The 25,639-nt window shown below is 42.0% G+C and overlaps 1 protein-coding gene across 2 annotated transcripts in view; it reads right to left on the bottom strand.

The window, feature by feature from the left end:
• Virma (vir like m6A methyltransferase associated) overlaps positions 1 to 25,139 on the bottom strand; it is a 60,689-nt gene extending 35,550 nt beyond the window's left edge. The window contains exons 1-7 of one of the 2 annotated variants that reach the window (XM_052176082.1): positions 24,990 to 25,139; positions 16,367 to 16,479; positions 11,785 to 11,871; positions 10,079 to 10,127; positions 5,887 to 6,055; positions 4,345 to 4,467; positions 3,270 to 3,542 (exon numbers count right to left, since the gene is read on the bottom strand). In XM_052176082.1, the coding sequence (XP_052032042.1) occupies positions 3,270 to 3,542; positions 4,345 to 4,467; positions 5,887 to 6,055; positions 10,079 to 10,127; positions 11,785 to 11,871; positions 16,367 to 16,479; positions 24,990 to 25,052 (877 nt within the window). In that variant the 5' untranslated portion in view covers positions 25,053 to 25,139. Of the gene's footprint in view, positions 1 to 3,269; positions 3,543 to 4,344; positions 4,468 to 5,886; positions 6,056 to 10,078; positions 10,128 to 11,784; positions 11,872 to 16,366; positions 16,483 to 24,989 lie in introns of both variants that reach the window. The other variant, XM_052176081.1, reaches the window with a different exon arrangement.
• Positions 25,140 to 25,639: the final 500 nt, after the last annotated feature.

Here is a 25,639-nt window from a genome sequence, read left to right as displayed (position 1 = left end):
ACACACAGACTATCTCAAAAAAGGGAGGGAGGGGAACTGAGGAGATGGCTCAGTTAGTAAAGTGTCTAGCACTTAAGCATAAACTCTGGGTTCTGATAACCCAGCACCCATGGAGAAAACCCAAGTAGAGGAAGGGGAGATGGTTCGGTGGCGAATACAGCTGGGGTTACAGGCACTGAGCGCCATGCCTGACGTGTAAGAATGAGCACCACAGTCTGGGTATCCAGAAGCCAGGTAAACGTTAGGATGCAGGGAACTGCATCTATAACCCCACCACTGAGGGCAATGGGAGCAGAGGCAGGTGGATCTTAGGGGTAGCTAGCCGGACAGCCTAGCCAGAACAGTGAGCTCCAGGTTTACTCAGAGACCATGTTTTAAAATACAAGGAAAGAAAGTGATAAAGGGGGGTTGGACAGGTGGCACAGCAGTTAAGAGTCCTGGCTCCTCTTCCTGAGGTCCTGAGTTCAATTCCCAGCAACCACATGGTAGCTCAAAACCATCTGTAATGGGACCCCATGCCTTCTTCTGGTGTGTCTGAAGACAGTGACAGTATACTCATATACACAAGATATAAATAATTCTAAAAAAAAAAAAAGGAATATAGGAAGGAACCCAAATGAGTTAACTTCTGACAGACACACTGACATACATACACAGGCAAATTGCCTGACAGGAGGGGTTTAGTGGTTAAAGCACCTCCATTCAAGCCTCAGAATCTGAGCTCAGAATGAACTCCAGAGCCCACCTACGGCTGGCCCTCCGTGCTCCTTCATCAAGATGGCACGTGAACCTAACAACATCCCTGGAGTTGGCCGGCTGGTCGGCCTGGAGTATAGAGCTTTCAACAACAGCGCCTTTCTCAAGGTAGAAGACAAGGACTGACACCTGAGCTTGTCCTATGACAAGCAAATATGTGCCTATTTTTAAACACACAACATATATACACATACATGCAAAGACAAAAAAGGAAAAAGAATACTGTAATTATAAGATGAAGTATTTTCACAAAAAAAAAAAAAAAAATTCCTGTACAGGGCTAAAGAGATACTCATAAATCATTCCCACACAAGCACACAAGACAGCTCAGTTCTCTGCACCCAGATCAGGGACTCACAACCAGTTGTAACTCCAGTCCAGGGGATCTAATGCCCTTTCTGGCCTCTTTGAGAATCTGCACTCACATGAACTAACCCATACACAGAATTAAAAAGAAAATATTTATCAAGCACGGTGTCACACCCCTTTTAACTCCAATAGTCAGGATGCAGAGGCAGGTGGATCTTGTTTACTGGAGGCCGGCCTGACAGCCTGGCCTACAGAGGGAGTTCTAGGCAGCCAAGGCGTGACAGAGAAACCCTGTCTTGAAAAACAACAAAAAAGAGCCTCTTTTATTAATCACAAAGTAAAAACAATTTTTCCCCTCTGTATCAAAACAGAACGAGAATCAGGTAGGTCTTATTTCCTAACAACATGACTGCCTACTTATAAAAAAGTAGAAATGTATGAAGATAGCCCAAAATGAAAGGACAGCAACCTACCCACAAAACCTTTGACCCAAAACGTATCCTACATACAAGATGGGCAGAGATATAGACTGAGCAGAGAGAGAGGAAATGGCCAACCAATGACTGCCCCAAACTGAGATCCGTCTCCCGGGCAAGGACCAATCCCTTACACTATTAATGACACTCTGTTATGCTTGCAGACAGGAATCTTGCATAACTGTCTTCTAAGAGGTTCTACCCAGGAGCCAATGGAAAGAGATGCAGGGACTCACACCCGGACATTAGATGGAGCTCAGGAGAAGGGAGTTGGGAGAAGGGACTCCAGGACAGGGACTCCACAAGAAGACCCAACAGAATCAACTGGCCCTTGGGGTTCCCAGAGACTGAACCACCAACCAAAGAACAGCACAGGCTGGAACTAGGTCCCTGCACATATGTAGCAGATGAGCAGCTTTCTCTCCTAACAACCAAAGCAGGGGCTGCCAGTGAGCCGGGAGCCTGCCTGCCTGGGGATCGCAAACCCCTAAATGGACCGCCTTGTCTAAGCTCAGAGGAGAGACTGCACCAAGCTGTGCAGTGACCTGATGTACGGGGCTGTAGTGGGGGAGTGACACCCACAGGGGAGCTCCCTCTCTTTTGAGAACCTGGGGCAGGGTGACTTGCATGAGGGATACTGGAGGAGAGGAAGGTGATAGTGGGTTGTAAAGTGAATTAATTAATTAATTATTAATTTTTTTAAAAAGGCAGTCCCCCTGCAGATATTTCTAGAAAATTGCTCCAGTCTTCTTGCTTACCCTTAGTGACACATTCATGAAAAGATGAGTCTCTGGGAATCTGACTTCCTAACAGCCCAGACACACTGTAAGCCAAGTCAACCAGTTCATTGTTGCCTTCTCTGCCAAGTTGCCCTGCCTAAGAAAACTACTGGATGAAATGAAACTTATCGGCAAGTCATACACAAAAATCTAAACATGATTATTTGGTAATCTGGGAATGAAGAAAGTGAAAAATGTAATACTTAGAATTTAATTATGTGTTTATCTTATAAAAATACTGAGGGTTAAGGTTGTTTTAGAATTACAGGGGCATCTATGAGTTCACAAATGTTTAAAATGATCTAGTTCATAAATACCCTTGCAATTCCAAAACAACTCTCACTAATTTTTTTAAAGCTAAGGTAAATTTTCACTTTGTATACATGTTTAGTATTGCATATCATTTCTTACAAATTAAGAATTTTTAAGATATTTGAGTTAATTGGTCAATTAATTTTTTTCTTGATCAATTAACAAAAATTGATCACTTTTTGTTTTTAAAGGAAAACTAAAACCTAATTGAATAATCACACCACTCAGCCACGTGTACTGAGCTACCCAGACAAATTTTTGCAAATACCACATATTCCTGTGGCATCTATCTTTAGAAAGTTGGCCTAGCTTATGATATATCAAAGCCTACTCTAAAAGTAGCCTAATTTTAGATCCTGCTTCTCTGACAATGCTGATGGTACCAAGTAACAACTCATGCATAAGCCAAATAAAACCTCTCCTCAGGGAAATGACAGAGTCAGGCACTTGGGGCTGGTCACTTAAAAAGAGGAGCCTACACCATCACATAAAGAATAAAGACAGAAGACCTCACTTGCTATCATGACCTTAGCGCTCCAGCCCACTTACTGCTACTACGACCTTCTGCAATGCTCAAAGCAGCATGCACTTAGTGTCTACTACTTACATTCAGAAAGCCCTAACTAAACTCACACACCTTCACCTTCTTCATCCTCTTCACCTTCGTCCTCTTCATCTTCCTCCTCATCATCAGGGATGCTGTCTACTGTATGGCAGTCATCCTCATCTTCATCCTCTTCTTCCTCTACATCCACATCATCTTCATCATCTTCTCCCTCTTCTTGCTGTTCCTCTTCTACCTCCCCTTCATCAGAATACTGACCTTCCTGTGGGACAGAGTTCCTATCAGGAGAAATGGGCTCAAAGTAGTCTTCTCTGTGGGGAACATCCTCTTCTTTGTCACCAGACACTGAAAAACAATGAGATTTAAAGCAAATTGTTCAATGGTGTAAATACCGTAAGGCAGCAGGACCTGAGCTTCAGTCACATGGTGTATGATGGGTGTTTTACTCACAACTGCTCTTTTTGAAAACGGCAGGTTAACAACTTGAGACTGTTATAGTGACATACGCTTCTAATCCTAGCACTTGAGAAATAGAAGCAGGAAGATCAGGAGGTCGAGGCCAGTCTCAGCTGCAGAGTAAATCGGAGGCCGCCTAGACTATATGAAACTCTGACTCAAAAATAAGTTCCTCTCATAATAGTCATTATATACCTTTGTATACTGACAACTAATAAAGTAAACGAGTATTTTATGCTCTGTAGTATATGCAAAATTCTTTTCTTTCAGGTTTTAAATTATTAAGCTAATTTTTTTTTTTACCAATACACACTACTTATTTTTAACTGCTATATATTACATTAATATTCTATTTTCAAAGCACTGCTGGTGTAACTTCAAATTAACTAACACTGTTTAATAAGCTGTTCTGCCAGCAGGAAAAGCAGGAGGAGGCAACCACCACAACTCGGCCACCTTAGGCTTCTCTTTAATTAACAAGCACCACTTGACCTGGGCGTGGTGATGCATCACTTCAACCCCAGTCACGAGGCTGAGGCAGGTGGATCTTTGTGTTTAAAGCCAATTTGGTCTGCAAAGTTCCAGGAAAACTAGGGCTACACAAAAAAATGCTGTGTCCAAAAATTCAACAAAGTAAAAGAAGCACCAGGGATCACTAGTGGAGGAGAAGCCCCGAGCACAGATTTTACACCTGGCAAAGACATAGGGTCGTCCTCATCGTCATCAGGTGGAGGAGGTCCGGGAGGAGTTCTTGGTCCCCGGGGCTGGGGTCTTGGAGGACTTCCATTAAACTGATCTTCTTTCTCACCATCAGCTATAGATGGGAAACAACATGCTCAAATTATTAAAGTATACTGAAATGAACTCACGAAAAATATGTTTTTATCATCTGAACTTACCTTCAGAACTAAATGACAATACAAACTTTTCCTGCCTGGAGATATAAATAAAAAATGTGCTAACTAATCTAGAAATCTAGAATTTTTAACTGCCTACACATGAAAATATGATAGAGTCTAAGACAATACCCTGGAAACACAAAGACTTAATTCAGACAGGAAAGTAAAGACAAAAGTTCTATTTCATTTTAACTGCCAAAAATTAGAAAGTACTCAAATGTCTTTCAATGGATAAAAAGTTAAATAAACTGTAGAATGGACTGGGGTAGAAAGAGACAATGCACATGCTCCTGGGTTTGAACCCCAGCATCTCAAAAAAAGTCAGCAAGCACACCACACACACATGCATATACACACTACACACATACACATGCATACACACACCACACACATGCATATACACACCACACACATGCATATACACACCACACACACATGCATACACACACACACACACACTCATACCCACACAGAAACACACCACACACATACAAATAACAAATACACCACACATACCACACACATACAAATACAACACAGACACATACCCGCACACACAGCTCTGATAAAGTTAAAGAACAAATATAAGACATATTCTTTTCTCACAAAGAACTCACAATCTGGTTTTTAAAAAGTGTTTTATTAGTACAGAAAAATAAAAGGGTTTTTTACAAAGAAAGAGTAACATAGAAGTGTAACTGGGCTTAACACATAAGATGAAAAAAAAAAGAGAAAAATTAATAAAAAGTAGGCATTGTGAAGCATGCCTACAATCACAGGAACGTAAGGCAGGAGGGTAAGTTAGAGGCCAGAGTTGACCACTGATTGAGGGGACACACACACACACACACACACACACACACACACACACACCTTTTTACTTTAAATGGGGCCAGTAAAGAAAGGAAAGGACAGATGGAAGAAACAAAGAAAGGAAGAAAGACTGACAGACTGGCAGGCAGAAAGCAAGCTAGCCCACCAGCCGGCTAGGAGAGCTTTGGGACTGTTTAAAATGCCCTCCAGAACCAGGTGTGGTGATACACACTTTTAGTCTCAGCACTGAGTGGACAGATCTCCGCGAGTTCTGAACCAGTTAATGCTACATGCTAGGCATGAAAAAGCTGCCTGAAAAAGCAGGCAAGCAAGCTAACTAACTCTTCAGAAAAATGGCGGAAGAAAATCAAATAAAAATGGCCTGACAAGGAGCCTGACAAATCTGCCAAATCTGATACAAAGCCAGAGGAACACGTAGAAATGCTCTTCGGATCAGCTCCTCACGCGACCCATAACACAACACAGCAATTTCACTGGGAAAAGCAAATTCAACCTCTCACCATGTTTTAGATTCCTTTTCAAAGTCGGCTGTGGCTGGGGAGGAGGTGGAGGTGGAGGTGGAGGTGGAGGAGAGTCTCGGTCGTGGCTTATCACTCTATCTACCGATCCATATATTGCCAGGGTCAGACAGTTGTACCAGCCTCTTAGTACCAGACCATCAGTATTTACCTGATTGTTAGGGATGGTAAAAGATCTCAAATTAATGTTTTAATATGCCAAAAGCAAAGCGATATTAAACTAATTTATAGTTCAGCTAAAGTCTTTAAAAGCACTGCTGAAGGAACTGGACATTTGGCTCTGTAGTTAAGAGTATTTGCAGCTCTTTAGAAGAGCTTTAGGGGCCTCACCACTACTAGTAAGTCTAGACTCTGAGAATTCTGATGTCTCCTGGTCTCCACGGGCCTTTTTTTTTTAAGCTTTAGATGCACATATGCTTGCACCAATAAATGCATATACACATAAATTTTTTAATTTAAATAAAAATAGAGTCTGAAGCGATGGCTCACCAGTTAAGAAGACTAGCTCTGGCTGATCTCAGAGAGGACCCAGATTCTAATTTTCAGCACATATGTCATCTCATAACCATCCAAAACTCCAGTTCCAAGGAACATGATACCCTCTTCTGACCTTCAATGCACCGTATTTGCATGGTATACAGACACACTTAACAACAAAACACCCAAATGCACAGACTTTTGTTGTTTTTCAGATTTCACTGTGTACCCCTAGCTGTCCTGGAACTAGCTTTGTAGACAAGGCTGTCCTCGAACTCACAGAGATCCACCTGCATCTGCCTCCCAAGTACTGGGATTAAAGGTGTACACCACCATTGTCTGGCTAAAATAAACAAAAATAAATACAAGCATTGCTAACAATGCAAAAAAAGCATTGTCACCCATAGGCACAGATCTTACATGATCCTCCAGTCCCTGGACTACTAAGTCTTCCCATGTCCATAGTTGATGTCAAATTTATTCCAAGTGCATGGGCAAGCTCTCATGCAAAAGAAAACTAGGAATGAACTAGGAGTCACAAAAGGAAAATGCCCAGGTTTGCCCTGTTCCCAGCATGGAAAAGCTCCATACACTGCTTGCACTTCTCACACCAAAGTCAGGGTGTGTGCTCACAATGGCCGCCATGAAATGAGTAACTCACAGGCACACTTCCAGCTACAACTGAAACTCAGGCTCCTATCCAGCCCACTGACACCCGCCTGGCCCCTTGCAGTACTCAATAAACTTGTTTTCTTTTCTTTCTTTTGTGTTTTTGGAGTTTTGGTTTGGTTTAGTTTTCAAGACAGGGTTTCTCTGTGTATCCCTGGCTGTCCTGGAAGCCACTCTGTAGAACACACTGGTCTCAAACTTAGAGATCTCTCCTTCCCAAGTGCTGGGATTTTTTTTCTTTGTTTTTGTTTGGTTTTTGGTTTTAAGAAACAGGGTTTCTCTGTGTAACAGCCCTGGCTGTCCTAGAACTCACCTTGTAAACCAGGCTAACCTCAAACTCACTGGGATTAAAGATGGATGACACGACTGTGTGGTAAACTTGTCTTTCTTAAAAATGTTTTCACCCCAAAAGATCAAAGACTACCAACACCATTAGTCCGCAGTTTCTCCTTATATACTAAATAGATACAACAGCTTACATTTCTGTAACTTAGTCACCACTCCACACATTACTGTGAGGGGTCACAACAAGCACCATCCCTGAACAGGAAGGGAGTCTGGCCAGCGCCTGCACTCAGGCTGGGCAGGCAGCGTGCTGCTCTCAGAGCTCACAGGCCGACCGCAGGCAGCGGGCAGGGGCGACCAAAGGGGACGGAAAGCTGACTTGGGTTTAGTTCTAATTCTATCAGGGATATTTTGGGAGTTGGTGGTAGATTAACACACAAAGCATATTTGATATTAAAAGTAAACAACTCAGACATGAGGTGGTGTCACACACCTTTAATACCAGTCCTCAGGAGGCAGGGACAAGTGGATCTCTATGATCAAGGCCAGCCTCGTCCACTTTGGGAATTCCAGGACAGTCAGGGCTATATAAAGAAACTCTCTCAATCAATCAATCAATCAATCAATCAATCAATCAATAGGCAGTAAGTACAAAATGTAATGTGAAGCTCCACAGTGGCTGTTCTGCGTGCTCATGCTAACTGTACAGAAGTTTACTGAGATATATATAGACTTTGGGTCTGTTTAACTTTGTTGTGTGGTATTTTTATTCATTTTCTTTTTCTTTCTTTCTATTCTTTCTTTATATATATATATAAAAGTTTTGTTTTTAATTAAAGAAAAAAGAAACCTGCCCTAGAAACCAAAGCCCTTGAATTCTAAATTCTCCCAGGCCATCTTCTTCAGTAAAGATGAGGTAGTATGCGTCACTGAAGCCCCTTCTGCAGGCACTGTGGATTAAAAGCAATTATTAATCTACTTGATGGACTCTCCAGGGAAATTGATGAAAAGCCCAAAGACGATACCAAAGATTAATTATCAAGCTGGGAATGTTGCACATGGGAGATTAGGGAGAAGGTTCAGGAATTGAAAGGCCAGCCTTGGCTACATAGTAATCCTGGGCTCATCCTGCGCTACAAGAGACCCTGTCTTAAAAAATAAAAACTGGGCTGAAAAAATGGCTCAGGGTTAGCAGCATTTGATGTTCTTCCATAAAACCCAAGATTGGATCCCAGTGCCCACAGACTGACGTGTAACCACCTGTAACTTGAGCTCCAGGGAACCCAGTACTCTCTTCAGACCTGCATGGGTATCCACACATTCATGGGTGGCATAGATGCACACAGATAAACACACACAACAAAGACACACACAGACACACAAAATAATAACAACAATTTTAATTTTCAAGAGATTTTATTTTACTTTAATTAGTGTGTGTGCTTGTGCACACACACACAAGTACGGTGCTCGCGGATCAGAGGCAATAGGTGGATCCCTCTGCAGCTGGAGTTATGGTGGGCTAGGATGCCCTGACATGGGTGCTGGGAACCCAACTCAGGTCCTCTACAAGAGCAGTACACACTCTTATCCACTGACCCATCTTTCCAACCCCCCAAAGTAAGTCCTTAAAATAAATAAAGAAGATAACTTTACATAAGCAGGATGCAAAGGATTAAATACATACAACCCAGAGTTAATTCTCAAGCTAAGTGGCCCCACATTATTTCTGTATTTCAGATTTTCCATTACATGTCTCTAACTAAAATGGCATTTGGTACATAAAGAAATAAAGCAATTATTGATGTGAAAGAATATCTTCACATCAAAAAAACTTTAATAAAGGACTGGAGCGATAACTCAGCAGTTAGAAATACTGCTCTTCCAGAGGACGTGAGTTCAATTCCCAGAAACCACATGGTGGCTCACAACCATCTGTAATGTGATCTGATGCCCTCTTCTGGTGTATCTAAAGACAGCTACAGTGTTCTCACATAAGTAAAAAATAATAAAGTAAATTAAAAAAAAATAAAGCTTTAATAAAGGGTCTAGGGAGATGATTCAGAAGAGCAAGTACTATTCTTACAGAGGACCCAAGTTCAATTCCCAGTACCCACACGTGGCAGCTCATAACTGCCTGTGAGCTTAGCTCCAGGAAGATCTGAGGACACATATACACATACCCACATACAGATACTTATGAGTAATTTTAAAAAATAAATCTCTTTAAACAACAACAACAAAAAAAACTTGACAGGTCATAGAAATATCTAGTAATAAGTTACTGGCCTGAATGCTCTCAACTTATCTATCCACATAAAAGAGAAGCCCTAAATGTGTTTATATATGTGCACTACACAGTGTCTGATGTCAGCGGAGGTCAGAGGAGGGCATCAGGTCTTTGGAAGCAGAGTTACAGAGGACTGTGAGCCACCATGTGGGTGCTGAGAGCCAAACCCAGGCCCTCTGTGAGTGTAATCCTCTTAACCACCGAGACAGCTCTACAGACCCAGTACTTTATTGCTTTAAAACCATACTTTATTTCATACTTACCATAAAACGGTTCAAGCTTCTTGGACAGAGAATCGTGGGATTTTAAAACAGCTTATAATTGCAAGATGCAGACAAGAGATAACACCCTGGAACACTGGGTCCAGCTCTGTGTCACTAACTTACTTAGATCAACAACTGAACAGAAGCGAAAACAGCAGAAACAAGGTGAAAAGGTCACATGGATAATTACCTTCGAGTTTGGTCTAAAGATGATAGATGTATTCTCATCATATTCCAGACTGTGAAAAGGAGTAAGAATAAACACAAAGGCTCAATAATAAATATTTTAAATCATAAAGCTCTGGCTGGTGAGACCGCTGACTGCATAAAGCACTTACTAAGTCTGCTGACCTGAATTCAATCTCTGAAACCCACGTAAAAGTAGAAGGGGAAAACCAACTCCACAAAGTTGTGCTCTGACCTATTATACATCCTCACCATGAAATGTACACATAAAAATAAATAAAGCCTCACTTCCCAAGACGGCACCATGGAAAGTACACGTGGCCCTATGCTGGAGTCTCAGCCCCAGGCAGGCCAGGTCCTGAGGGTAGTTGCAGGGGCCAAGTGGTGGACCTTGGGTGCTTCTAGACACAACCTGGGCCTATAGCAGATATACTATAGTGTCCTATGATTATTAAAGAACTGTTTAAAAGTGCTCAAAATGTACAGTTACTAAAATAGTTAATAATTTCTTTCTCTCCCCTAAGAATGGGTTTCTGTTGTTCCTACATAAGCTAGAACTATATTAAACCATTTCCTACATTCTATAAACTGCTACAGTGTTATTAGTAATAATCTTACAGCCTTTTTCCTGCGAAAGTCTGTTTTCAACAGTTCCATATACTGCATTATTTTAGGTATTTTCATTATATGAAATCTACCATTGAGGTACTTTAAGTGTTCATCTGTTAGCAAAACTTGTACAGTTTTTTAATAACTTAAAATTAATAAGGAAAACAGTTTTCACCAGTGTTTAGTTTTATTTCAAGATACGTGAGTTGGAATAAAGTAATATAAAAAACAAAAATAAGTTTTTTTCATGTTTTTCTATTTTCAATATTTCAATATAAATTTTTTTAAGTCACAAAAGACTCTGATGTAATTGTTTTGGGATAAGCACACACATTAGCTGAGATTTTAAAAGTGCCCCCAGATAAATCTCATGCACAGTCAGTGAGATAACCACAGCACTACACTCTACCAACTGTACACCTCGAGTAACAAAATGCACGCTGTGGGACTGAGAATGTCACTTCGTAACAGTGTACTTGTCTGGCATCCAAAAGCCCTAAATTCAATCCGAACACACCCTCCAAATAGTTCATTGGGGCCAAACCGTAAGGAAAGTGCTCGCTCTACAGCTGGGGGATATGCTCAGGGCAGAGCACATGCTGAGCTAGCTACAGTCCTGGGTTTTAAAAATGTTAAATTTTCAATGTAATTTGAATTACGAAATTAAGAGGATCAGGAAAGAATAAGTGATGTACAGAAAAGTAATTCCTGGCAGGAATATATTGTTTGCATCTTTAAGCTAAATTTAATTTTTCTCACATTATAATGAGTTCTTATTAAACTCATTCAATAGTTATTTTGCCTAATATAACTTTTAAGAATCAAAAAGCTGCCTTTTCCAGATCAGATTAGTAACGAATCACATGATAGAGTCTTGTTTATGATGCACACACATGCACGTAAAAAGCAAACAAAAGAGGGCTATTATTTCACAAACTTAAGCTTTTGTTTTTTTATTAAGATTCTCCTAAGTTTAGCATTTTCAGCATGTCCACAGGAAACCTGCATCCACCAGCAGACACTTCGCCCTATCACCCACCGGGCTGGCTTGCGTTCTGACAGTGAGCTCTGCTCTGATAACATCCCTATGCATGTACATACCTTCCCAGCCTATCAAACACTGGAGCACTTGGTTTGCTTACATTGTTGAAGAATAAGTCTAGTTGAAATGTGTGAGGAGAGGTTTCCCTGTAAAACAAACAAGAACAAAATATTAGCCTTTTTAACAATTACAGTAGCCAGGCGGTAGTGGCACCCGCCTGTAATCCCAGCACTCTGGGAGGCAGAGGCAGGCGGATTTCCGAAGCCAGCCTGGTCTACAGAGTTCCAGGACAACCAGGGCTACACAGAGAAACCCTGTCTCGAAGAAAACAAATCCAAAAAAAAAAAAAAAAAGAAAGAAAACTAAAACCAACCAAACAAAACAATTACAGTAAAGCAAAAAACACAGTAAGTACTATTCCAAAGATTTAAATTTAAAAACAGCAAATGACTTGGTTATTTTAACAGAATCTTATCTAATTCTCAAGTCATTTAAGTTTTACTTAAAATGAACTTTTAATCAGAAGTAAGAAGGCACACATATAAAACTAACAGGGATCTCGAAATGGCTCACATGATAAAGGTTCCCACCAAGCCCAATAACTTCAGTTCAATCTCCAGGACCCATACAGTAGAGGAAGAACCATCTCCTGAATGCTTCCCTACAATTTCCACACACCCTGTGGCATAAACATGCCCATACCCACACCCACACATCCTCTCCACAATCATCTCAAAAAAAAAAAAAAAAAAAAAAATCATCAACAACAACAAAAACCCTACTAACAAACTCCACAGCCAGATAAGGTGGTGTGTGCATACACTTAGAAAGGGGAGAAGGTGAGCTAGGAAGCCTGCTACAAGTTCAAGACCAGCCTGGGTTGTACAGTGAAAACCAGGCCAGAACATAAAGAACAAAAGAGGAGCTGGAGACATGATGCAGTAATTAAAAGCAAGCACTGTTCCTGCAGACAACCCAAGTCTGGTTCCCAGAAACCACCCTGGGCATCTCACCACTGCAGGAACTCCAGCTCCAGGAGATCCAACTCCCTCTTCTTCTGGCTTCCATGAGCACCTTTACCCATATGCGAGTGTGCGTGCAAGCATGTGGGTACACACAAACACACAAACACACAGGGGTGTGGTGCAGATGGAGGGACTAAAAATAAAAATTAGGAGCAGAGGTGGAGCACGCCTTTAATCCCAATAGCCTGGAGACAGAAGCAGGGAGATCTCTGGTCTACAGAAATAGTTCCAGTACAGTAAGGACTGCTACACAGAGAAACCCTGTCTGAAAATCAAGCAAATCAATCAATTAAAATAAATCAGTTGGGGGCTGGAGAGATGGCTTAGTGGTTAAGAGCACTGACTACTCTTCCAGAGGTCCTGAGTTCAATACCCAACAGCCACATGGTAGCTTACAACCATCTGTAATGAGATCCAGTACCCTCTTCTGGTGTGTCTGAAAACAGTGACAATGTGCTCACATATATGCAATAAATAAAATAAATCAGTCAATCAAAATAAATCTTTTTAAAAATACATCAGGCTGGGTTGTATTAATCGGAGCACCCAGAAGGCACAGCCAGCCTGGTCTAAATACAGAGCTAGATGTAAACACCTCGTATTGAAAACCAAACCCCCCCCCCAAAAATTGTTAGAACCTTTCAGGACAGAAATATAGGAATTATGGTTTTATCTAAGTATTTCTAAGTCTTATTATGAGGAAAAAAATTATGAAGTACTTTTGAGTTTAAGATACCAGGCTTCCTGCCAGGTGGTGGGGGTGCACACCAGACTTGGAGGCAGAAACAAGCGGATCTCTGAGTTTAGGGCCCACAGAGCAAGTTCCAGGAGACACAGGGCTACACAGAGAAACTCTGTCTCAAAACAACAAAACCAAACCAAAACCAAATCGATTCCAAAGCTTCATGGCATCGACATGGCTCATCGGGCAGATGATCCGACCTCAATTCCTGGGGACCCACGAGGTGGAAGAAGAGAACTGATTCCCACAAGCTGGACCACCCTGACTCCATGGCACATGAAGGGCCACACACACATACACATAAACCTAAATATGTAATAAAATGTGTAAAAAGACTCCCTGCGGTTTCTTACGTCTGTTTTACTCCATTACTCCTTAATCTGATTGTTCTACATGGTAAGCATGTGTACACATTTTTATTACTTTTCTATCTCCTTACAACATAAGGAGCCATCCACCCCTAGCTACAACCAGGGAGCTACTCTCTGCAAGGGGCAGAGGCAGACTTTCCTGCTGTGGTGGCCAAGCTTCAAGATGTCTCCGGTGACCCGTGCGTCCTGTTCCTCAGAACCTGCACAGTCCCTCCTGCGCTGTTCTACACTCTGTACCTAAGAGGACAGAGTAAAGCTCTCACTGTGTCACTCCCAACAGCAAGTCACAGGATACACGGCCTGAGGCTTTTCCCTGGGAATGCTCACCTGTGCTCGGCTCGCCCTGGAGGAAGCGGCTAAGGCTAGAGCAGGATGGACCTCCACAGAGAGCACCTGCTCCTAAGGAATGGCGCTTCTCACGCGCAGCTGAGTAAGCAGCTCCAAGCAAACTCTCCGCCCCATTCCCGCCAGAGACCAGCATTCCAACCTATATCCTGACTACAAAAGTAAAGGGTGTCACGGGATCCCACATACCCTGCAGCCCCATCAGGCCTACAACTTGCTATGGAGGCGAAGAATACCTTGAAGGCCTGATACTCCCAAGTGCCAGAAATACATGCCTGTCTCCTTGCACAGTTTAAACTTTAGTTTAGTTTTCGTGATGGCTGTTTTTCCAGACAGCATGACCCTGACTGCCTCTCCCTCCGCAGTGCCGGGTTATCGGTGACACACTCACTTCAGACTGCGCTTGGGACCAAGGGCAGGGTCCTGTGCGTGCTAAGCACGCACCCTGCCAACTAAGTCAATCTCACCTCTCCTAAATTCCTCAAAGGTGGAAAAAAATGTATGAGCTCTACTGAAAACAATAATTAATATAATTGTTTTATATTTTTTATAATTTCTTAATGATATCTGTGAAGGTTTTTATATCTACTTCTATAAATAACCAAAAAAATTTTTACGAGTAGGAAGAAATGAACTTCGACTCTGAATCTGTCTCATAATATTTACCAGGAAGTATCAGGTTGAACTATTTTATATAAATAGAAATGGAGTTATAAATAGTATCAATAAAATGAAATGTATTAATACACAAAATCAGAGCCTATGCTATAAGCTAAAAGGTCTTCAAAAAATTCATTTATCAAATAGTCACATTTTCACAGCCAAACCACAGCCTCTATCTCCAACCTAGAGTACTAAAATTAGAAAATAATGATTATTCACATCACAAAAATCAAGCCCCCCCCCTTTTTGTCAATTTTTAAAGTTATCTACTGTCAGAAACAACAGTCTTACATTTTATTTCCCACCTAGACCAAGAAAATAAAACGTAATCACTTGCTAATTACAATCAATGGATTATTTGAAGCTACAAACTTATAAAGTCATATGTCTAGGGACTCTGGGAAGTAGATCAATAGGTAAAATACCTCCTACAAAAACACAGGGACCCGAGTTCCCAACCCCAGCACCCTCATTAAAGCTAGATATGTCTATAACCACACTGGGTGCAGGGGATCAGAGGTATGAAAACCCCACGGGCTTGGTCGCCATTCACTCCAGCCAAACAGTTCCGAGAGAGACAGTATCTTAAAAAAAAAAAAGGTGGAGAGAGCACAAGAAAGCCTCCTGATGCTGGCCTCTGGCTTCTGCATACAGACACGTGTGTGTGTGTGTGTGTGTGTGTGTGTGTACACAACACCACATGTACAGTGTAAGCACAGCACGGCAGTACATGCCTATGACCTCAGCTCTTGGGAGACTGAGGTAGAGTCCTACATTAAAGACGCCTGGACAACTTAGTCAGACTGTCTCAAACTAAGTTAAGAAAGGAAAGGTAAGGAAACAACACTGTGGAGTACGTCACTGACTGAGTCATCCCCTACCCCCAAAAGGAACAGAAATACACATTTTAAATATTCAAACAAGGGTCTGGAAAGATGCCTCAGGAGTTAAGAGCACTGTTACTTTTGCGGAGAACTCAGCACCTACATGGTGGCTTACAATCATCCACTAAATCCAGTTTCAGGGATCTGACTCCTGACTTCAACAGGCAGACACATAGTACACATATACACATGCAGACAACACACACACACACACACACACATATATATTAAATATAAAATTAATTCTTTTTATTTTAAAAGGAAAAGCCACATCAAAATCCCTTCATCTGTGCCAGGAATGGTCAGTGATAGAAAGCTTATCTGGCATACAATAAATCCTGGGTCTGATCCTTAGCACTACCAAATTTATTAAAAATAAGAAAAACACATGTGACAGGCATGGAGACACACACATTTAATAACAGCACTCTGGAGAGAGAGTCAGGCAGATCTCTCTGTGAGTTCAAGACCAGCCACCTGGACTACAAATTATATTCAAATCATTTAGGAGTTTCCAGTGTCTCAACAGCCCACACACAGGGTTGGGGTGGGTAGCAGGGTGGAGCATATTTAAGTTAAAAAAAAAAAACACACACACAGAGTTGACTTACCCATACGCTCTGTTGTCAGGTAAGCCACTATGGGCTCGTACTCCCGGGGGTATAACTCGGACTTCATTGATATAAACCACACATGGAAAACGAACCACATCTATATGAGAACTCTGCTATAAAAAGAACAAAACATACTGTATGTAAAACATTTCTTTTTCAATTCAAAACACTTTTTTTTTCAGCTTAAAATGAAGGCAACAATCTTAAAATACAGGGATGAGATGTAACAGTGTTGTAAAAGCACATGCCTCACAAGTGTGTGGTGTGTGCATGTGTGTATGTGTGTGCACATGTGTGTGCGATTGCGCGCGCGCGCGCGCGTGTGTGTGTGTGTGTGTGTGTGTGTGCGCGCACACGCGCGCATATGCGCGAGCAGCTTGAGCCTTTAATCTTAGCACTTGGGAGACAGAAGCAAGTGGATCTCTGTGAGTTCAAGGCCAGCCTGGTCTACAGAGTGAGTTTCAGGACAGCCAGGACTACACACAGAGAAATCCTACCTCAAAAATGCAAAACAAAAAACTAAAAGAAAACAACTAAGCATGTGTTCAAGACCCTGGGCTGACCTCTTATCTCTAAAACCAGCCCAGATCACTAAACATATTATCAACTTTTCTATTAACTACAATGCTGTATAAGCCACTTTTTAAAAAACAGTGGATGACGGGCTGGAGAGAAGTTGGCAATAGAGAAGGTGTGGCTTTTCCAAAGCCCAGAGTTCAGCTCCTAGCATCTATTAACTCTCAATTCCAGGAAACCCAACAGATCCTCTTCCAGTCTTCAAAGGCATCCAAATATATGTGGCATACAGAGAGATACATGCATACACATAAATCCTAAGTATTTTTAAATAGATGATGTATCCTGATAATAATGTACTTGATTAAGTCTCTCAATTGGTATTACATAAAACTTTCTATAGTACATTTCCCTCTTCACTCATGTTAAACCAACCTTTTTCTATTCATGGCTCTAGGTACTCAAGAAATTTTAATGGATGCTTCAAATATACGGATACATAAAACAGGCATCCATTGATAAATGAAATAGAAATGAAGTCGGCAAGTCTGGGCACACCTTTAAATGGAAGGTTCAGACCGTGACATGCCTCCACCCTTCCTTCCAGTCTTCTGCTGCTTTTCTAAACCATAAATGTCATGATGGGCTACTATGAACAGTATAGGCAATGCTCTAAGGATGGCAGAAGAACAATATAGCAGAACCAAGGCCCCAACACTGAAACTGCCAGATTATTCCTAGGCAATTTTCAATTATTTTCAAGATTATTTAAAGAGAAAATCCTATCCCATGTAAAGCCACAAAAACAACCAAAAAAACCTAACCCTTTTTGTTGCTATTGTTTAGTTTTGGGGTTTTTTTTGTTTGTTTTTTAATATTTGTTTATTATTTTATGTCTGTGAGTACACTGTAGCTGTCTTCAGTCACCAGAAGATGACATTGGATCCCATTAAGGATGCTTGTGAACCACCATGTGGTTGCTGGGAATTGAACCCAGGCCCTCGGGAAGAGCAGTCAGTGCTCTTAACCGCTGAGCCATCTCTCCAGCCCCCATTTAGTTATTGTGCATATTTGAGCTATTGCAGATATGTAAAAAAAAGAAAAGAAAACAAAACAAAACAACTTTAAGTCAGGGTAACATTGCACTTTTGACCTTCCTGCCTCCACCTCCTAGGTGCTGAAATACGTTGTATGTGGTAACAGAGACAGAACCCTGGTCAGAAGCCAAGCAAGCATTCTAGCAAATAAGCTACCCTCCAGCCCTAAAATGTCCTACTCATAAACAGAAAAGCTGCAGTAATAGCTGTTACCACTTCTATTAGCCATATATTACATATTTCTGTAAACTCAAGGCTAGCCTAGTCTGTACAATGGGTTCAAGGCCAACCAGGGCTCCGTAGTGAGCTCTCATCTGAGGAAGAGGGGTTTGGGGGCCTGTGAATGAGGGTAAAGAGCTTTCTAGATAAAGGGAAAGGGAATGCAGAGGAAATAGACAGCCTCAGGTTTCAAAAAACTAGGTGCGCAGTTCACAAGGACTAGAGGGCAAATGGGGGTGAGGGAGATAGAGCAGGCTGCGGCTGAGCTGAGCATCACCATGGGGATCTAAAAATTGAGACCTTCACGCATAGCCAGAGGACAGTTCCTAACCTGTATCACCGCCTAGGATCCTTCTAAGACCCAAGGGACATCTCCATTTAAATGTCTTTAGATCCATCAAACCTGGCAAGTAAAAATCACTGAACTCTGCCCTTCATCCACAGTGCTATCTATCACTGTGCACAAGAACACCTGACACACAGTCAGATGTGGCTCCTTGTCCTCTCACCTGACCTTCTAGTTACTGAATGCTGACTAGTGCTCAGGCGTGGTATGCCTGCATTTCTGCTGTCCCTTCAGCTCCGTACACTGTCTACTTTAATCTTACTACAGCAGTAGGACCCTGACCAACTCCGTGCTTCTCATTCAGCTCCACCCCATCTCCTATTGAAAAAGTAATGGGGCTGGTGAGATGGCTCAGTGGTTAAGAGCACTGACTGCTCTTCCAGTAGTCCTGAGTTCAAATCCCAGCAATGACATGGTGGCTCACAACCATCTGTAACGAGATCAGATGCTCTCTTCTAGTGTGTCTGAAGATAGCTACAGTGTACTTACATATAATAAATAAATAAATGTAGAAAGAAAGAAAGAAAGAAAGAAAGAAAGAAAGAAAGAAAGAAAGAAAGAAAGAAAGAAAGAAGAGAGGGAGGGCAGGAGGGAGGGAGGGAGGGAGGGAGGGAGAAAGAAAGAAAGGAAGGAAGGAAGGAAGGAAGGAAGGAAGGAAGGAAGGAAGGAAGGAAGGAAGAGTAGTCTTTCTAGAGTATAAGCTGCTTCTTCCTTCAGCCAAGCCAGATTCTTATAAACCAGCCATCTTAATACTCCAAACCAAAATGCTGTACCTATGATTTTCCCTGACACACCTCACCGTTTTTCAGTTTCGTGGCCTCTGTAGTGCTGTTCTCTCTTAACACGCGCCCTAATACCCCTCTGCCTGAGCTCTACTTAGACGACAACTATCTCTCAAAAGCTAAGTCCAGGTAAGTCCTCTCCATTATGTGCCCAAAGTCCCTTATCAGACTCATCTGTCACTGTCACTCTCTCTTTTCCCATCCCAATAAGTGTATGTTACAAGACTTAGCTGTAAATTCAGTGCCTGGAATATTCATTTAATGAAAAATCTTTCAATACGTACCTAAAAATAACTTGTTTTGAAGTTGTTAAAAATGAAACTCTGGGCTGGGAAGGTAGAACAATTGAAAAAGTTCTAACATGCATGAGGGTCCTAGGTCCACTTCCACATAAACCAGCAAGAAAGATTGGGAGTTTAAAACTTATTCGCTAGTCTGGCCTACACAAGACTCTGTCAAAAAAAAAAAAAAAAAAAAAAAAAAAAAAAAAAACCTAAGAGAGGTTGAGACTGAGAACTCATGGCAAGGTTTATGATCATAAAGTAAGTGACTATGAACACACTGGTTAGACTTCAAGACCACATTTTCCCACATTTATCCATAGGAAGTCTGTAAGAATACCTGAAGCTGTCTGCTTGTTTCTCATTCTAGTTGAAACTGCCTTCTCGTTTACTCCCTCAGCTCACTCACCTACTGCTGCCAGTTAAGCTACCCCCTGTGCATATATGACAAGTATTGCTCCCAAATAAACTCTAGAGCAGTGTTCTCCACCAGTGGGTGGAGACCCCTTTGGGGGTCAAAGGGCCCTTTCCAAAGGGTCACCTAAGACAATTGGAAAACAGATATTTTCATTATGATTCATACCAGTAGAAAGAAGCTATGAAGTAGCAATGAGATAACTGTGCAATCAGGGGTCCCCACAACTTGAGGAACTGTATTAAAGGCCACAGTGTTAGAAGGGTGGAGAACAACTCTTACAGCCCTCTAGATCACCCATTCCCCCCTCACATTGTATTTGAACCTTGCAAATACGCTCAGACAATACTGAAGAAATAAAAAATACATAACCTTTGGGTTTCTAGAAAAAGTCAGAAGCATAAATTCCAAGAGTCTAGTATGCAGATAATAAGTACTATTACCATTTAAAGCCACAGGATGTCCATCTGACAGGGATAAGAGATTGACTTTTTACTGTACACCCTCTGAACCTTTTAAATTTGTACCTAGTGTATGTGTTATCTAGTCAAAACACAAGGGATTTTTCTTTAAATGACGCTCACCTTCATGCAGGTTTATTGTAACATACTGTTAGAGAAAAAAGAAACCACAAACCAGTACTAGGACATTAATACGGAAGGACATACATACGGCATAACCATATGTACTGGAGATTTGGAAAATATTAATATAATGAAAGCTGTTATTCAACTAAAAAAATGTAGAGTACATATTAATTATAATAGTAAGGGGGTCAGATAAAAGAAATTAACTCACATCAAAATACAATAGCTTTCCACTCATTTACCAAATAGTCTGTGTAAATCTTAAACAATTTTTCCAAAATACATTATATGGATACATCTTGCTTTTTGTATTTATTTGACTATCTGTCTGAAATTGTGTGTAATGTAGCCCAAACTGGTGACAACGTTTCTTCACAGCCAAAATTAATTTTACAACTCCTGATCCCAATGCCTCCCCTCCTGAGCGCTAGGCTCACAGCACGGCCATCATGCCCACTTGACCTTGTAGTTTGATTTGCAATACTGTTTTGTTCTTTTATTGGAATATCAATAAAAGTGATCAATCCTGATAGTCTGAAATCAGTAAACCAGACTTTAAAATGTATAAAAAATATGTAAAATATATCAATTGTTGCAAAATGAAGGAAATAGAAAGAAAAGAGCTAATGAAGGCTGGATCTATGAAAGGATATGCTTTTTCTGTATTTTAAAATTGTTCTTGCTTTTCCTTTTCTTTTTCTTTTTTTTTTAGTGTGTATGTGTGTGTAATGTGTGCACCCAGATGCCATGCATATGGATATAAAGAACAACTCTGTGAAGTCAGTTCTCTCCTTCCTCTTGTTTCCATGGTTCCAGAACAGAACTCAGGTTGTAAAGCTTGCCTGCCAAGTGCTTTTGTCCACTGAGTCATCCGCCCACTCTACTTTCTAAGTTTTCTAGAATGAAATTTAAATGTGCAGGGCCACGGGAGGCCAAGGAAGGCCCTGGACTCCTTGGAGGAGAGTCACAGGCAGCTGGAGGACCTGCTGCGGGTGCTAAGACGCATGCTTAGGCCCCTGTGCCAGAGCATCAAGTATTCTCAAGCATTCAGCCTTGTCTGTAGCCCCAAGGATTGACTGACCGATTGATTATTTGTTACTAGATATATTTGTGTGTGTTGAAGGCACACAGAACTGAACCTAGGTCCTGTGGAAGAATAGTACACACTCTCCCCCACCCCCCAGGTTTACTTTAGTTTTAATCATGTGTGGAGCTGGAGTTAGAGTTGTGCACCTCCTGACATGGGAACTACAAACCACATCAGGTCCTCTGTAAGAGCAATAGGTGTGCTTAACCACTGAACCATTTCTCCAGCCCCATTACAAATCACAATTTAGGAGGTTTTTTCCCTTTAAATATTTATTTTATGTCTATGTACAATGCCTGTGTCAGGATCGGCATCAGGTGACTTATGCAGCCACTTCACACACCTTGGTTCTGTCTGTCTCCTATGTGGCCCAAGGGCCATGAGCTTCTAATTTTCTAGATGTCCAGAATGCAGGCATAACTCAGAATGGTATTTTACCTTAAGGTAGCCATGTCAATTCAAAGAAACCACCTGACCTTTTACCATAGCTTTCTTATCTATAAAATGAAAACAACTTTCAAAACTAATACATCAGAGAAAATTCCTTCAAATGACCAAAGTACTGTCCCTAGTTCAGTAAAGGCTCCAAGCACTCACTCCATCTGCTGATTAGCTTTCCCTGCATCTCACTTTCCTTTCTGACGTTGCTACCCATTTCCACTAAACTATTTATTCTATGACTGACCAATTAATCCATCTACCTTACTAGTCATATAATTTCCCTGCTCAAGAACTAAAGACTTCCAACAAAGAGTCTATGCTACTCTTGAAATGTTAAACAGCTCCATGACATGGCCTGTCAGGTGCCAATCCCTACAGCTACTTTGGATGTGACCTAACAGAAGACTGACTACAGCAAACCTCCTTTCCACAAGGAAAGAAACGGTTCCCGTTTTACCAGGACCAGCTCAATATACCATTGCCTTAATGGAATCTTCCTTGATAGTCACAAAGGAGTAACCTCTCACCAAAATTCTGTACCTTTATGTTCACAAAGAGAATTCAGTAAGTATCAACTACAGTTTCCTACATCAGACACTGATTAAGAATTTTGTTTAGCTGGGAGTGGTGGCACTCACCTTTAATCCTGGTACTAGGGAGGCTGAGGTAGGTGGATCTCTCAGTTCTAAACCAGCCCTAGTCCACAGTGCGTTAGCCCCAGTCCAAATAATAAATATAATAATAATAATAATAATAATTTTGTTTGGTTTCAGTGCCTTTTGTCTTGTAGGCTTTTTGAAACACAGTTTTATGTAGCCAAGGTGGACTTAAACTGAGTTGGGTTTTTTTTTTTTTTTTGGCTTTTTTGTTTCTTTGTTTTGCTAGACAGGATTTCTCTGTATAGTCCTGGCAGTCCTGGAATTCACGCTATAGATTAGGCTGGCCTAGAACTCACAGAGATCCACCTGCCTCTGCCTCTCAAGTGCTGGCACTAAGGTGTGCTTTGTAATTGAATTACTGATCGCCATTCACACTCTACACTCCAGTGAAAAGGCATTTTGGAGATAAGACAGTAAACTTCCAGGGATTCCCAGTGCGCCTCCTCACACAACAAAATCTAACTCTAACCCAAACACTTTGTTCCTTCTTACAACCCCATACTCTTCCAAGATAAATTCAAATAGGATTTTTTCTAAACCTTCGACCACACCCAGAGAGTAGTTTTTAACCTGCTCTGTTCTAAGATCCTTAATGTTTGTCTAAGAGCGAAGAATAGAAAAGCCTGAAAGAATGACAAATTTCCTGTTAAGACTAGTACTAGGTATGTAGGCTTCTTCCAAAAAAAATTTTTTTAAAGACAGGCTCTTACTATGTAACCCTGACTGTCCTGGAACTTGCTAGGAGAGCTCACTGGTGTCAAACTCAGAAAGATCTGCCTACCTGGGCTTCCCAAGTACTGGAATAAGAAACGTTAATGCCATGCCTGGTTCTTTCTTTAAATTTTATTGTTCTCTACTTCTATAAAGAAGTTTGTTCTAGTAACAACTACAGCTGCCATTTTGAGTTTTCTCAAGTCTAGTTGGAATTACATAGTCCAGCAGTCACTAAACACTGCTGTGACCACAGTCCGAAAATACAATGACCCAAAGCACCAACTCTTGACTTTTACAGGCCATTTATTAAAGAAAACGTAGCCCTACTCATTTCATTATTTCATAAGAGAACATTTTAAGACCTCTTTTCATTCAGATGCTTATATTTTCCTAGGCACTGTCCTAAATCCAGGACATACAACGGAAAAGGCGTATGAGACACTCTACCCTACTTTCATGGTGCATCCAGTTAAGCGAACAGCCTTCATAAAAACAAAACACTCCCCAAAGAATGGTTTCCAGTGAGACACAAATATGAGGCTTGTCCACTTGCTCTCTCTTCCTCCCATCCGAATTTCTCTGTGGACTTTGCTAAAGTTCATTTTTGGCTGGCTTTTGGGAATCTTCGTTAATTCACTACATTCAGTACATTCAATTTAAGGATCCCAAGGCCATTCAGGGTCGCTAAAGAAATTCGGTACACAAAACTACTCAACACCCCACCTCCGCCCCCTGAAAACAACAGACTTGCGTTCTTTCTTTTGTTTTTGGGTTTTTTGTTTGTTTGTTTGTTTTTGTTTTCGAGACAGGGTTTTGTGGCGGTCCTGGAACTCACTCTGTAGACCAGGCTGGCCTCGGACTCAGAAATCCGCCTGTCTCTGCCTCCCAAGTGCTGGGAATAAAGACGAGCGCCGCCACTGCCCAGCTCAGACTTGCTTTCTAATGACAGTCTTTATTCCTTCAATACTACACGATTCACAAGAATTCTCCACGCAAAGGAGATTCTCGTAGATATGTCACGTCCTTATAGGCGAATTCCTCCCCAAACTATAATAGTGCTATGGCAGATTGAGCAATAAGACCGCCGTTAGGAGAGAGATTGCCGAGAAGGACTTGGGGTTCTGGTTAGTCCGTATCCTGAAGGCATCCAGAACCCGACACTACTGTCAAAAACCAGATGCTCGCGCTCACGCTGCTTCCCACCAGAGAACCAGGACCCTCCTCAACGCTAACACGACAAACCAAGCACTGCCAGCAGCGCGGCTGACTCGGCCGAAGCCGCGGGCCCCAAATCAAAGCCGAGAAAGACAGGGCCGCCGCCCAGGGCCACGGGGCTCGCACCGGGCTGGGGGAGGGGGTGTGGACCAGAGGACCCCCAGCGCGACTGAGGGAGGACACCGCCCGGACGACCCCCGACTCCGCAGCAGGGATGCCGGAACTGAGGGGCCGTGTAGAAATCGGGTCGCGAAGCCTTACCTCAGCGCTCGGATGTTTAAAAGTATCTAAAAATAGCAGCTCCATGGACGAGTCCACCGCCATGTTTGCCGCGGGCGGGGGACCGGGAGATGACTTCCGGGGCAGCTCTCCGACCTCCTAGGCCGAGGCTCCGGCTAAGGGAAAACTGCAGCACTTCCGGTAAACAGGAAGTCGTCGCCGCAAGCCTCCACCAATCCCATCGCACCTTGCTGCCTGGAGTCGTAAGCCCCGCCTTCCCCAGCGCGGCGGAGGGCGCCTCCAGAAAGCCCACAGGGGCAGAAAAAAGAGGGGAGGGGACTACGGTGTTTGCAGTGGTCCAAATCCCAAGCAGGGCCGCCACGACGCCTGCGAGCGGGCAATGACTTCTAGAGAATAGGAGGACCGTGTGCCAAGTCTAGACACACGGCACCATATGTCTCCCATGAGGCATGCTTTCCAAACAAAACCATGCAATGAGTGAATCTGAAAAGACTCTTTGTAAAAAACAGTTAAAGAGCACACATTCGCTATCCAGCTTTCTGGAGATGCAAACAGGATTAAAAAGGATTCAAGGCCAGCCTTGACTGTATTGGGAGTCGGAGCCCAACTTGGGCTCCATGAGACCGTGTCTCAAAAAAGGAAAGAAAGAGAAAGGGGGAGGGAGGGAGAGA

This window comes from Apodemus sylvaticus, chromosome 3 (genome assembly GCF_947179515.1).
Source record: "Apodemus sylvaticus chromosome 3, mApoSyl1.1, whole genome shotgun sequence".
Classification (NCBI taxonomy): Eukaryota; Metazoa; Chordata; class Mammalia; order Rodentia; family Muridae; genus Apodemus; species Apodemus sylvaticus.
Note: the sequence above shows the minus strand (reverse complement) of the source record. Positions and strands in the feature narration are given on the sequence as shown.